Source organism: Apteryx mantelli, chromosome 1 (assembly GCF_036417845.1).
Source record: "Apteryx mantelli isolate bAptMan1 chromosome 1, bAptMan1.hap1, whole genome shotgun sequence".
NCBI classification, from domain to species: Eukaryota; Metazoa; Chordata; class Aves; order Apterygiformes; family Apterygidae; genus Apteryx; species Apteryx mantelli.
This window is the reverse complement of record NC_089978.1, coordinates 73,058,484-73,073,718: the sequence shown is the minus strand read 5'-3', so window position 1 is coordinate 73,073,718 and position 15,235 is coordinate 73,058,484. Positions and strand designations below refer to the sequence as shown.

General features: G+C 41.5%; 1 protein-coding gene across 3 annotated transcripts in view; it reads right to left on the bottom strand.

Moving 5' to 3' along the window:
• The window catches only part of MRPS9 (mitochondrial ribosomal protein S9), a 35,299-nt gene extending 28,813 nt beyond the window's left edge, over positions 1 to 6,486 (bottom strand). Inside the window, exons 1-2 of one of the 3 annotated variants that reach the window (XM_067294858.1) lie at positions 6,406 to 6,481; positions 3,123 to 3,238 (exon numbers count right to left, since the gene is read on the bottom strand). Coding sequence is in view for 2 of the 3 variants with exons in the window: in XM_067294863.1 (XP_067150964.1) it covers positions 6,406 to 6,483 (78 nt within the window). In the remaining variant the exon portion in view is untranslated. Of the gene's footprint in view, positions 1 to 2,939; positions 3,029 to 3,122; positions 3,239 to 6,405 lie in introns of those variants that run through there. The other 2 variants (XM_067294863.1, XM_013954228.2) reach the window with 2 other exon arrangements.
• Between the last annotated feature and the right edge of the window lie 8,749 nt (positions 6,487 to 15,235).

Sequence of the window (15,235 nt, the reverse complement as noted above, 5' to 3'; positions counted from 1 at the left end):
GGGAGGGAGAGAGGGAGGGAGAGAGGGAGGGAGAGAGGGAGGGAGAGAGGGAGGGAGAGAGGGAGGGAAATATCTCACAACAAAAGTACTACAGGGGACAGAAAAAGCACAGAGAGAACAACTTCTGAATCAAAAAAATGCCAAGTTTTGTTCACCAGATAATAAACAATGGTCCCCTGAAACATTTCTCTCCAACCTCTTTAATGTGCTACTGCTTGAGTTTGTGATCAGACAGTGCAGTTACACAGGCACAGTGAGGATATCTCACAGTTCACCACTGCCAGCAGCAGAGAGGGCCAGCTTCCCCCATTCTTTCCCCTACTCCTTTCACTCACCTTGTGTCAGCTTTGGCACTCAGACTCTTCTGCAAGCCAACTCAGCTGCCTAAATTTGGCAGAACACTAACTTCTGCTTTCTCCCAAAGAGCAGGTAGTTGTCTGCTGAGCTAGCAAGTCAAAGCAGTTCAGAAAAGGCTCTGACAAGGGCCAGAGAGAAGGTAGCAGAACCACACAACCAGGAGCAAGAAAAAAGAGGAGTTCCCTCTTTACCTTTATTTCTTTTGGAAAATTTAATAATTGCCTCAGCTGCTCTGGAGCTGCAGTCTACCACTGGCTGAACACCTAAAGCCCAAACACACACACAGAGGAAAGTGAACTAGTTAGCAGTCTTATAAAGAGGGATAGAACAAAGCTACTATCTGAAATGATTAAATGCCCTGTGAGTCATAGGAAGTCTCTCCAGATCACAGTTCAGACATGCTAACCATTTTGAAGAATGCCACCATTCTGAGTTAAAGTAATAAGAATAGCTCAAAATACTATCTATCTTTCTGTAACTAATACAGGTACAGCACCAGTATTCAAACCTGATTATAACCATGATGACATGAACACACACAGATGTGGTCTCACCAAAACAAGATTATATGCACATTTGTAAAACAGGAACAAAGAAAGTGGATCCAGCTTACACCTTTTCTTAATAACACTAACACGGTAAAACCACAGATGACCACTGAATCACGTTGAGATGCATCTTCTCCATTACACACTGCTTTGCAGTGGAGAAAGACTTACAAAAAATGCATTTATACCCTTTTTAAAGATATGATAATCATCACTGGATTAAGCTTTAATGACAAGATGGTACAAAATGGTCACACTAAATGGAAAAAAAGTCTAACCACTTCCATATTTATCCTCCATGACTTGAATACCTTAGCAAAATTCTCCTGAGTTAACTTGCAAAAATTTCTCCTGTGATTAGAAGCTTTGGGTGTTCTGTATTACACAGTCAAATTCTATATGAACAGGAAATGAAACACAGCTTTTCTTGCATTTTCACAGAACACAGTTGGTTTTCTGGACATCTGGCAGCCAAGGCTGGACTGGTCCAACACATCCAATTTACCGCACATATGTAAAACTATTCATGAGCAATTTATCTGTCCATGACTGTCTCAGGCTTCAACATACAAAAATCTAACAACCCTACTTGAAATTTCAGTCTGGAATAAAGACTGCCATATCCTGTCTTAAACCTATGTATAGCATTTGCCTGTAATTCAATCAGGCTTGATACAGAAAGTAAGGTAATATAAATAAGGCTGCACAAGTTGGAAAGAACTAAAAATCCCTCTACATTTTTATAACTGACATAGATGAAAATATGCCCTCCTCCCACCAAGAGACAAAATTAAGCAATACCTCTGCCAAAAATGTTTAAAGACAGCTCTGGAGATCCTGGTGTTGCTTTGTTTTCTCCACAGCTTGTACATATCATATGGAACTTTATGCTCCTTTTCTTATATTTATGTTTTCTGTGAGCTTATATTTACATAAAAGGAATTAAAAAAAAGAGCAAAATCTTAAAACTGCACAGTTTCCACCAGCAAAGCTCTGGTGATTGCCTTAGAGTAAGGAATGTAGATGTATCTCTATATATTCCCTGTTCTTCTCTCCTAGATACTCTCCAGGAAAAAATTCTATTCATCTTCTGTCTTACTTGTCTTAATAACTAATTACTTGTAATTCTTGTTAATGAACATATGATTCCTTATTACTGGGCCCAAAATTGCTTTCTCTCTACTATGCTTTAGACAGGATACTTTAAAAAGATTGCTTTTATCTTATTCCTGTCAATTTCTATTGTAATTTTCTCATTTTTGTCCTCCTTCCCTCAAGCCATTCATATTCTTCCCTAGTTTCAATTTGTCACTAATCAAAAGTCCCTGGACACACAAACTGTTCATAATCAGAAAACAGCCTCTTATGCAAATTAATATCTATTGTATTGGGTACCTCTTCTGGAATAAGAGTACTGTTTCATGGGTGGTACAGGCAAGAGCTGCAAAGCAGAGCCAAATGCTTCTGGCATTTCAGTTGAACAAGAAAGCGCACTCCTCTGCTTTCCAGAGGAAACCACAGAGGTTTTGCATTTACTTATTACACATTTCATGAAGCATTATTGCAGACAGCAGCCCTTCCGTTTTTTAAACAACAATGGAGGTTAACAGTACTGCTGAAATAATATTGTTCCACTAGCATGTGGGAGAAGGGTAAGCCTTACTTCCAGACAGAACTCCTGAGTATTAAACCTCCCGCCACTCCAATTACTTAGCATTAAAAAAATCTGGCAAATTGTGATTTTCCAGGGAGACAATAAATTTATAAAAAATCAGCTTACATAAAAAATTGCCTCAGAAAGACTAGGTGCTTTCAGACAATTTCAAGTTTTCTGGCCTATTTTTTCCCCAAGAAGAGAAATACTTAGGACCTGTTTGCTTACTCATGTCACAATAATTTTGCTTTACTGGTGTTGAATGGGTGTAAAACCAATGCACATCATTAATAACAAAGAATCAAGCTTCCTGTACTTCTGGAATGGGAAGAAAGGGGATGCAAAGACGGGGAAGACTTGAATTCAAGAGATATAGCTACCAAGAGAGGCTGGAGTAGGCACAACCTATGTGGTGTGTATATAGCTGTAGACATTTGCATGCTGCTTCCATTCTCTAAGCTTGGCAGACTTCAACCATCTCCTTTTCCAAAATCACGCAGTGCACAACTAGGTGTGTGCTAAGAAGTTATCTTTGTGATAGAACTTAATCAGCAGATGCAGACCTGTATAACCACACCAGTGTGCGGGACTGGAAAAGCCTTGTGTCCGTCAGCTTAGATTATAGATACAGCTAGTGCTGCAGAACCAAGAGGACAAACAGCAGTCCTTCGGTCATTCACTGTATAAGAAAAAAAAACATACATTATGTAAATATCATAAACGCTCAGACCAATCCTGAGTTTCTAAAAACCAGACTGTTCAACATGTAAGCTTTTGTCTTTCTAGTGCACTGTTTTTAAATGCGTGCTAATTGATTTACTTAAATACACCATTTACATGATCTCAGTTTTCAGCTGGCCTAGGAATTAATTAGGTGGATTAATATCAGGCTAATGTTTTAATATGTATTTTGTAAAACACAACAGAAAGTATCACAAGGTATCAGTAAATAAGCGTAAGTGATTTTCTATTACTTTTCATATCAGATATGCCAAAGTATTTCATTAGAAGAAACTTTTACTCAAGCTGAATTATTTCCTGAGAGGTTAACTGCAAAACCAGTATTCTCCCACACAGATCTATTTTCTGTGCTTTTTCAACCAAAATCTACATATATTAGATTTTGTTTATACTGTATGCTATGGAAATATGAGATAGCTCTAAACATATAGATACATTGCAAGCATCAGACTTGCATAACGGGGAATAGGATTTAGGTCTGGTTGTTTTGAGGCACAAGTTATCAAATACTAACAGGCTTTTCAACTCTAGCTTAGTTATGAACTGCAAAAAAGCTATGTCCTTCCAAGCATGCAGTTCTGGGAGACTGTCAGGAGTGAAAAGTGGTATCACCCTTCTGATGTCAGCATGTATACCATCCACAGTGAATAAGGCAGCAGACCCAGTCAAATGCAATAGCTCACATGGTACCCTGAGCTCTTCTGTTGAGAAGAATGCTATGCAACCACAACAGAAAGGATAGACAGTAACTGAGTTAGATAATTTATTTTCTTTATAAATTGGGCTAAATGTCTAATTGTGTTTTGCTTATTAGAAGGACAGGACAAAGACCTATTTTTTAGTCAAAGCTGAGGGAACTGGAATTACAGTTTCTCTTCCATTTCCTCTCTCAACACAGGAAGTTTTCAAATATAGGAAAAGACAACAAGAAATTAAACTATTTTCCATACTAAGATGGATGAGAAGTAATGACTTAAATTCCAGCAAGGGATATTTAGGATACGCATCATAAAGAAGTTTTCTAACAGTAAGGACAGGTAGGTACTTAACATAAGAAACAGTTATAGCAGGTCAGAAAGGTGTATCAGCTCAGTATCTTGCCCTCAACAACAGCCACAAAGACAGGACAAACAAGTAGCGATATTTATCCAGGACACTCCCCCAGTCTCAAACAACCTACAGTTCAAAGACGTGCTGATATGTTGGATAAAGCAGTCCTCAGGGGAATTTTCTTGTTTGATTCTTTTTGTACTCACATAAATGATTAGTATCCACAACATTCTCACAACAGTTCCACAGGTTAACTACATTTCATGTGAAAAAATCTCTCTTAGTTTCCTAGGCCCTGCCTCCCATTAGTTCCTTTCACATCCTCTAGTTCACAGGCAGTTAGAAACAGGAAGATTTATATATAGTTACAAGCTTAAGTATAGATCCTGCCTTTTGGGGATGGAAGGAGCAGACAAATGATCTCTCAAGGCCTCTTCCAGCGCTGGCTTGATACTATTTCCTCAATTATGATAGAAAAAGATTTCAGCTCAAATTCAAGCTGGTGCCTGACCAGGAAAACTAAGTTACTGTTATAATTGAATCTTCGATATAGGATAATCAAAGCCAAACGATGCTTAAATTGAGGATGACATCAAGCGTTATATTTTCAGCCTCTATTTTTCATTCCTTGTACAACTTAAGCATGTGAATTTCTGATTGCTGTATAAAAAACTACCCACATGGACAACAGGTCTTTATCCTGAATGGGTAAATCTAATATTGGAAAGAAAAAAAAAAAAGTAAACAGTTCAGTTTGCTCCTTCCAGTATTACCTTTTGTTTACCTAATGCATTTATCTTCTGTTACCCCATAGTCAGTCACTGCAAAGTTCTTCAGCCCTTACTATCCTAAATTACCTTGTAACTTCAAAATATTACCAGCTTGCCTTCATATACATTTGTTGATCACTGATTAAATATATATAGGTATAACAAAGAGCACAGACACAGGCTGTCACTTCAACACTGACAGCAGTTAAGCTATTTAATGAATTGGCACTCTGTTGAAGACTGGTGTCTCTCAAAATAAGTAGATAATTCTGTTCAATCAGAAATTGTTGCACTTGGGGAGAACATTTTTCTCTCCGTTGCAGGAATTGGGAGATTTTATTTTCTACCTATCTGCTGACCAAACACGATTCAAGACAATAAACCTTAAAAATTACTGTTTATTCAGGAATCTCAAAGTACTTTATACATGTTTAGGGCCTTGCTCTATCCATTAGCTCTCCTAATACAAAAACAGGCCTCATCTACACAGAAACATTAAGAAAAAATAACTCGGTTAACTGTAGGACAGACTTTAAAGGGGCTGGCTTAAAGCTGTGCTAAACACTTACACGTGGGTTTACAATGTGTCTGTTCTTCCCAGTAAACACATCTCGAGAGTTACTGGGAGGTAAAAGCATGCAAGTTTTAGTTTGGTCCACTGTTACTGAGACACAAAGGCCTCACTTTGCTTCGAGGCTCAAGCTACAGCGGAGCAGCAACCGCAGCGTAAATCCTCACGCTCATTAAACCAACGCAAATTCTGCGCACGCTCCTCTCCTGTTTTAACCCCATTTACACAAACCGCCCATGCCCAGTAATGCCACAGCCGAACCAGGCCGTGCAGAGACAGCGAGCGGCACAAAGCCTCGGCGCAACTGCGGACCGACAGCAGCCCGCTAGAAGGAGGCTCTCCGAAATAAGAGCGGTGTCACCTCGCGTCGGGACCCCCCCGCTGCCCGCCAGGTGCGCGGCGCTGCCGCCCCGCCCCCACCCCGCCGCGCTGGGGACGCGAACCCGCGGCAGCACAGCCGCAGGCCGCTCCTGCCCGGCCCGCGCCCGCCACACCGGGCTCGCCTCCCCCGCTCCGCTCCGCTCCCGTCGGGAGGCCTGTTCCCTGCTCCGCGTGAGGGGGGAGCGAGCGAGCTGCCACAGCACGGGACCGGCAAGCCAGCTCCCCACCCCCACCAGGGCCCAGAGCCAGGGGAGGCAGCACGAAGGAGCCGGTCCCTCGAAGTGGGGCTGAGACGCTCGGCGCGGTGGGGAAAGGGCCCGGCTCGGCTCTCACCTGCGCGCGCGGCCCGTCCCGCGCCGCCGCGCTCCAACGGCCGCCCAGACGCAGCACGCGCCCAACGGCCGCCGCCATGCCCGCGGCACGCCGCGCCGGCCGCCAGGGGAGAGGGTGCAGCGGCGGGCCCGGGCGCCGCCGAATGGCGGGTGGGGCTGTGGGGCGGGGCCTGCCCCGCGCCTGCGCGCTGGACCCCTCTGCGGGGCGTCCCCTGCGCTGCGCTGAGGGCGAGCGGCCGTTAGCGGCGGGAGTCCGCCCTGCTTCGCCCCGACGCTCCGGTACCGCCCCTGAGGACGGCCGGGGGCTGCTGCCATGTGGCCCTACCCCCAGTGGGGTGAGGGTGGAGGGGCGTGCTGTGCTCGGCGGCGGCGCCGGCCCCACAGCGCCTCAGCTCAGTGCCAACGGCCATTTTCTCTCCGTAGGTCACGGCAGGGCACGCTCAGTTTTGTGACCTGCGTGTAGGTTTTTAAGGTGAAGACGGGGCTTGCGCGGGAGCACAGGTGCTGCCGTTACTGTACTGACATTTGAGCCATGGGAGGCTGGGTTTGCTCTCATTTCCAGCAAAGGGGGAGATAGGTGAGGTTCTGCTTAAAGAAAAAAGGTGGTTACTGTGTTGAAGGTGATGTAGAGCATAACTATGAAAGGCATTAGTAAAACAGGTGGTGTAGTTAACTTCCATTCTCCAAAGAAAAATGATAAACTACATTTTTTTAGTTTTAAGGCCCCAGAACTAGATTTTACCTAGATTTTTTGGTTTTGTTGAATATTTGACTTATACATATCTATGTATTGGAACTTGAAATGTATTTGAAAAGTAAGGCATATTAGCATTGTTAGAACTCTGACTGGTCTTTAAAATTATGGTTTATTACTTGTATCATGGTAGCGTTGGGGACCCACTCAATCGTGGGCATCAGGCATACTTCTTACATAAAGTTGACTCTGCTCTAGTGAACTTCCAGTCTAAAGAATAAGGCTAAAATGAAGGTGTCTTTTTAAAGTAGGTAGTGTTGTCAATTGTAGCATACCTGGTGGAAACCCACTACTCTTGAGAGTTGAAGCACAAAGCGTATTTCAGCCTAACCATGGTTTTTTTTCATGTAAAAAATATATTCTGTTTAGAGATAATCACAGTTGTTTCTTGCTGAGTTGGGTTTTGGGATCAATACTGTCACCTCCCAAGCTGACATTAATCTACATCCTGAACCCTGAGGGTTTGAGAGAATTTATTGTTTCACAGAGTTATATAGTGTATACCCTTACAGGTGATTAGATTTTGGCAATAGGATTTCATACCACAAAAAAGTGTCTGGAAATAAATGAAAATTTTAGTTCAAAAAAAATTCTACTTTAGACTTATTGTGGTCTTATCTTTAGGAGCACTTGTTATTTGAGAGGAAATCCTGCAGATGAATCTCTTGCTTTTCCAGCTTTCTTTTTCTTTTTACCTGTTCACTGGTGGCTCTTGACTCCTCCCATTCAACTATGAGTATGATTTCCTTCCTGGTATGAAAAAGAGGCTATAAGAAAACCAGAAATGAACAAGGAATGTCACCCATGCAGGGAGGTCAAGGAAAAGCTGTCTGGAAAGCCGTATTTATTCTTACGGTCACCAACTGTGAAAATGAAACCGTATTTTTATTGATGCGGATACGAATAAGTGAACGCCATGAATTCTGCACAGAGGGAAAGAGGCAGAATAACTCTCTTTTACGCACACCTGACCAAGGTCTGGGAATTGTCACCCTATTTCCATTAACACCATGTGTAGGAGTTGCATTTGGTTAGCAGCTGTTTCTTCCAAAAGAGGAAAAAACAAAGGTTAGGTTAGGGTTCACAGTCCCACTGACCCACTTCCTGGAGTGGCCAGCAGAGCTCAAGGGGTACAGAAAGCCTCTTCAAGGCCTGTGGTGATTTTCATCTGCTATCATTGCCTCATTGCTTGGCTTTGTTCAGTGGCTGAGGAGTTCCTATGTCTTCACTATGCTAAACAATTGTTGCCTTTCACTACTGGCAGCAATACAGAAACAATGTGCCATAGGAGTGAACTGTTTTCTTTCTCCAGATACCATTAGCTGTTAATTAAATTTAAGTAGCAGGGCCACCTTATACACACATTGGCCACAGGTATTTTGAAACCAGTTGATGTAAATCTAACTCCCTACATTCCCTAAGACTCCATCTACTCTAGGGCATGCTGTGAAATAAAACTAAATGTTACTGCGGTCTAGACCATATTTTCAATGACATTTGAGTCTGAATACAGCCAATGGTTTCAGTATGAAATTATAAAATGATTCTTACAAATTGCTGAATGGAGACCTCAGTATATCTGGAGTCCAGTATTCAATGACAAGGGCTGTGTTGTGTCTTTTTTGGATCTTTAGAGTGATCAGTTCTTATAAATTAATGGCTACTCATTCAAGATGAAAGATTTTGGCAAAAGTTTCCTACAAATTCTTGGATTCAGGTACATTTCCCAACCATCTTACTGCTGCCGAGAAGTTTACCTGGGTAATCCTTGTCCCTGGAAGATTTCTTCTACAGCGCTGCCTGGGTTACCAGTTTCTATGTTGGTCATACAGTTAAATACATGTGTGTGTAGTTATTCTTTGGGATGCTTTGGGAAAAATGTACTGTCATGGTGGGCACTGCTAGCGTGTTCCAGAAGGATTCTTTCCTATGGAAAGATTGCCACTTCTGCAGGAACGCGTCCGTGTTTGCCAGTTAGAAATCACTTTTTAGCACAAGCCAAGCTAAGATAAAAATGCATGGAAGTTATTTACATGCTCAACCGCCTGCTTCCCCAGCCTTCTCTCAGAAGTTTATTAAGACAGAGGTGGGGAGAAAGTGCAGGAAAACCATGTTTAATCTACTTATCCCAAGATTAATTCTGAAGGCTTCTCTTTCCAGCTCTGTATTTAGTTGATGCTTACCTAATCCATGCAAACTATCCTGATGCTTGGCTAAGCCCTCTGCGGATCATTAGCCTCCTGTGTGGCAGGAATGTCCTTTTGAACCAAGCTGGGCAATGTTCATCTCCTGGGAACTCATTCATATTGTGAACCTTATTACCCATACACTCATGTAACTTACTAATCGTACTCTACAAAGTCACATAACTGGGAGCTGTTGCCTGCAGCACATTACTGGCTTTTGTTTTTAGACTAGATAACGAGCATATCATTTGGGACAATAAGAGCTTTGGAGTGCTGTCTTTCAGGGACAGCCTGACACTGAGAAAACTGTGTGGAACCTGAGATTTTTGAAATGAAATATCACTGAACACAAATAAGGAAACCAGGATGAGCCTGGCATATACGTGGGTCATGGGACAGCCTGAGGGGGACATCTGTAGTATATGCTGAGTACAAACCTAGGACTGTGCTTCAGTTCAAATTTGCCGACCGCTCACATTGCCAGCCTATGTGCAGACAGTCTTGGAGTGAGCTTTTGGGAGTCCTTTGGTAATCAGAGGTAGCATTTGTAGATAGCCTGAGTTCTGGTTACTGATCTAGCTAGTGTGAATACCACTTACTTGAGGAACAGGTATCCCTGTGGTAGTGACAAATGTATGGAGCAGGGTCAAAAAGCATACTGAGTTTCAGCTCACTGCAGCATAAATGCAGCCATGAGATTGCAAGAATGGCAGTACTGGGTTGGACCAAAGGTCTGTTGAACCTCTTGGCTTGAGTGTAACAGTGGGCAATAACAGATGCTTATGGAAGAGCAGAAGGGCAGAACAAATAATACTTCCCTGATACAGTCTCCTGACCTGCAATGACCTGAAGGTGGGGAGAAAAGGGCAGGCTTTCATAGAGGCTGTAGCAGGATCTGCTGTCATGCAATGGAATAAGCTAACCAGCAGAGAGAATGGGAGTCCAGAAGACAAAGCAAAAAGTTGTAGGAGAATTAAGACTTCTCAGGATAACATAATCTAAATCCATTTAAGAAGAAATGTCTACATCTTTTAGGGTTTTTCCTTCAAGAGCAGACTTGGCTTTGAATTCTGAACTAAAGCTGTTCTTGTTATAAGCTATTTTGAGTTCTTGTGCCTTTCTTCCTTAGTCTGTGAGTGTTTTGGCTGGAGTTCTGCAACGTGTCCTGAAACGGACACCACTTGCTAGTGCTTTTCCAGGGACTGAGCAGTTGGACTGCAGGTACAGAAGGGTGCTAGACAGAACATCTTCATTTTGAAGATATTCCTTAGATCCCAACCAGGGCCAGTGTCTGGATTCTCTTTAGACCCAAGGAAGTTTAGGAGTGCCTAAGTTCTGGAGTAGGGTGGCTTTGAGAGAAATCTTTTCTGTTTCAGAAGCTGATTGGTGTGGTTAAAAAAAGAAAAAATGTTAAAAATACAGATAATTCAGCAGTATTTTAACTCTGTTCCAATTAAGTAACTTCTAGATATTTTAAGGCATGTGTGTGTTTTTTGACATAGGAATTGTTTTGCAATGACCTTTTTCATCACTATTGAAAGGTTTGAGGCTACTGTATCCACCAGTTATGCAGACTTCTATGCAAAGTGATGTTCTTAAATACAAACACATTATTTTTTTAAAAAAAACACTAGTAATAAGAACAACTGTCTTACTTACTGTACCTTGCTTTCTTCAGATATGGACCAAGCACATTCCATTTTGTAGACTGCATATACTATATTATGCTATAAAAGACACAGCACATTATTCATATATCAGACAAGACTCATTATTCCAACAGTATTTATCAAATATAAAAATAAAACAATTTTACATGAGAACACCAAACGTAGATGGATCATATTTCATTTTATAGTCAAGGTGGTTTGGAAGGAGCACCGAAACAGTAAAGGTGAGTCAGACATAGCCAGAGATCTTTGCAGTGCGCTCTTTTCTGTTCCTTCATACAACTTTCCTTCTTCATGAAGGAAGGTGTTACCCAAATCACACTGACCTCACTGTGCTTTGGATCACAGCCTCGCATCTGTTTCATCTTTTCTTCTCAGTCTGAGTGTTGGAGGGGTTTTTTTTCCACAGCTTGTGTGCGTCTTTGAGCACTGCAAAGCATTTTGGGGCGCATTCTTTTCTGCAGTGTTATGTTCCAGCTTTGCCATAATTTATGTGCTTGAGTAGCCCCCTTTGAGTTTACAAACAATTCTCTAAAAGAAAGAGAACTTGTATGGATGTAATTTGGAGGCATCTGAAGATTTATTCCACATGAATGCCAGAGTCAGCCCAAAGAGATCCAAACACACTGTCTGGGCCTATATTTAGTTGGCAAGTACTTTTAGGCTGTGTAATGTGTCTTTGTCATTTGTCTACCATACGCTTTGCTGCCGTATGTTTATTACTGCTGCTATCGCTGATTCAGTATTTCAGTAGTAGACTCATTTGGAGCTGTAGGGTTTATATTAGATTTTTTGTATCACTATAATTAGACTGATGTCATTACTCATCCTAGAAGTAGCTTTGAGTCCAAGTGGACATTACATTCATGGGCTGTGTCTGTACTGCTGAGTAAGAGAGGCCTAAGGACTGGCCTAGAGACTGAGTGACCCTGACTGAGTCACATCAGGACTGATTAGTGCTACCTTCCATGTACAGCAGAGCTCATTGGAGTAGCCCAAAATAGAACCAGCAATACAAGTCCCCTATCTGTACGCAGAGCAGTAGTAGTTTTATCTCTTCATCACACAGAAGGAAGTTTATTACTATTCCCTTTACTGAACCTATTCAGATTTATAAACTTTTCATTATTGATTTTTCAAAGTACTGGAGACATATATGTTCGGAATAAATGGAAGAAAACAGTAGTTTTTCAAATAGTATATTCTTCCCAAGATTCATTTATAGATAGGGGGTAGGTGCTGTAAGTCCTGTCTAGCTCACCAGATAACTAGAAAGTACATCTCAGAGTGTGCCCTCCTGTGACAATGTGGGGAATTTGTCTATGTACAGTTTATGGATGCTGTTTAAGGTTATGTCCTCCATATATATCTTTGTCAGAATGCAAGCTCCCTTTTGTTTTTAAGGCTAGACTTTGCCTTCCTATGGCCTCACATCTTTCCCGCTGAATTAAAATTCATGCAGGGGTGCAGGCACAGGGCAGCAGTGATTAAGTGCTATCCCATAGACTCCAGTGGTCCTAGACACTAAGTTACTCTGGCTGAGGAGGTCAGGTTATTAAGGATGTGGTCACCTTGGCCACAAACTAATCTGGCAGGAGACTGCTATCACCTGCTGAAAGCTAAACAGGAACTAGAAAGTTATAAAATGACATGAGTGGAGGCAGTTATTCTTTGGGCCACTTTCAGCAGCTCAAGGTTAGAGGGAGAGACTGGTGTCTGCACATGATGAAACAAGGAAAATCTGCCTTCCTGGTATGTTTATATGCCCTGCCAGGAGCTTCCCAGGGAAAGAGAGGTTAGAATGAGGGGGTGTTCAGTCCTGCAAACTCTTGTGCTTTATCTTTTACATAAGTAAATGGTGTCACCTGAAACAGTGTAAAGGCTGAGTGTGATATTAGCCTTCCCCTGTGTGCCATCAGAAGAAGAAAGTCTAAGCCTCACCTTATCACTGAGACTCTTAGAAAAGTTGTATTTGTGCTGTGTTAGCAGCAGAGATTAGTACCTCTTCCTCAAAGCTGCTGCAGGTGTTCAGTCCAGAGGAGCTGAGGAAAAGGGAGCCCACAGGGTCTGATTTAAAGGATGATTCTTGGATTATGTAGACTTGAGAAGCCAAACAGTCCAGGATATGAAGAATTAATGTCTAGAAAAATCCAGAACAAACATCTTGAAATCAGTTTCTGTATATCATGCTCATGATATGTCTGTGTGGGCTGGAAAAAAATGAATGGCAGAGAAGGAAAGAATGTTGTGTATAGAAAAAAGGTACTCCTCTGAGTATCTTTGGAGCTCAGTAACTGGCAGATCCAGCACCTAACATTTTCACTCCTGCTTCTTGGAGGTGCTCTGCAGAGGTCAAAGTGATTATTCAGGGACAGTTAGGTTTCTTCTCACCTCAAAATGAATGTGATGACCAAATGCCGGCCGATTCAGACCCGAAAAGGAAACTTTGAATTTATTATAACAGGCTTTGGACCAGTCTCTGAAGTAATGAAGCACAAGAACGTATGACTTGAAGATTTCAAGTTTTAAAATAGCAGTAGCAGCAGAAGCTTCTGAGTCATCAGGACTTCCACAAAAAGTTTAAAGGAATATATACGATATATCTTCCAGAGAGGTAACAAGGAAAGAGAATGACAATTGGATCTGGATTAAGAAAAAAAAAATGCATCAAGTACTGCTGTTACTTTCTGACCATTGTATATAGGAAAATAGTTGGGCTACTTTTCTGCTAAAGAACTATTTGTAAAACAAGCAATTCGTGTTCCTGCATTGAATCTATTTAAAATAATTTTGGAGCATTTGCTTTCCTTTATGCTACCCCAGTGAAATAAGGGAAGAAATAGTTTTGTACCTGCTATAATGTTTTAGGTGCTTTTTGTTAGAACGTGAAGGCTATAAAGTGTCCATCAAAAACTAGTATCTAACATAAATAGGGTGTCTTCCCAAGATGTTCTGATAAAATAACTGATGGTTCTTTTCGTTATTACAGCAACAAAGCCACTACAAATCTACCTTGTGGATGTACATGAAGAGCCAGTCAGCACAACACTTGGAAATGATCCCTTCCTGTGGTTCTGCTACACGAAAAGAAGAGCTAAGTTCACACTAATCCTGTGCAGGTATGTTTGGAGAGCACAGGAAGCTTCTTTAGTGTTGACACACATGTGCAAGAGGGAACCTAAATGCGGAAGTAGTACTCTGCTTTCCATCAGCTAGACTGGGGCTTGGATAAGAAGTTTGACTCCAGATATTTTTTACTAGCCTTGAGGAATAGTGAGCCATTGACCACTTTGGGCCAAGTTCCAACTGCCCAAAACAGTCCTGAGGAGAACAGCAGGAAGCATTATTGAATGCTTTCTCTTCTAAACCATCTGGCATGCAGGTAGAAAGGCATTATCCATTTTAACAACTCTTGTTCTGCTGTCCTCAGTCATCAAAGAAAGCATTTAAGAAGGCAAATGATGTAGTCTGGAGCTAACTCATGAAGTAGCATGCATAATTATTATAAGTATCAATAGAAACTGCCTGAATCATCACCTCCTTACATGTAAGAATCTAATAGTGCATGTCAGCCTAAATCAGAACATCTGCAGAGCAAGCAACTGTGTTTCCCAGTATTATGGAAGCTCTTTTTCAATCTAGGAGGCAAAAAAGGGGAGAGAAAGTTGGATGGATTTTGGGAAAAGAAAGAAGGATTCTCCAACTTCTGTCAGCATGGTCACAAACTGACTGACTGACACAAGCCAAGTGTCATTTATAATGTGCTGTCACAGTCCAGCTCAACAGCTGGTATCCTGAGCCTTGCAGAGGTAAGTAGACTCCAGCTTTTCTAAAGGATGCCAGACATTTTGTCTCTTTGAGCAAGCCTTCCCAGTCATTTATAAACTTACATAGAAAGGTCAAACTATACTTAGATATAAAATATGATTAAAATAAATTACATTAAACCATTTCAGTTTACTTAAATAAAAGCAAACCAAAATGAAAAAGCTTGTTAAATATCTCTTGGGAAAGCACTTCAGTGTGCAGTGTAAGTGGGATGTGATTGCTAGTTTTTCAGTCTTCTAGATACCTTTAAAATAACAAAATCTAAGAGGATTTTCGTTAATAGTTTCTGTTGGAGTCTAGAGCAAATATGGAAAGAAGTACACATTTTTTATGCAAGAAATCTTCAATAAAAACAGTGGAATTTTCAGGGAAAATATGCTGTTCAAAATATAA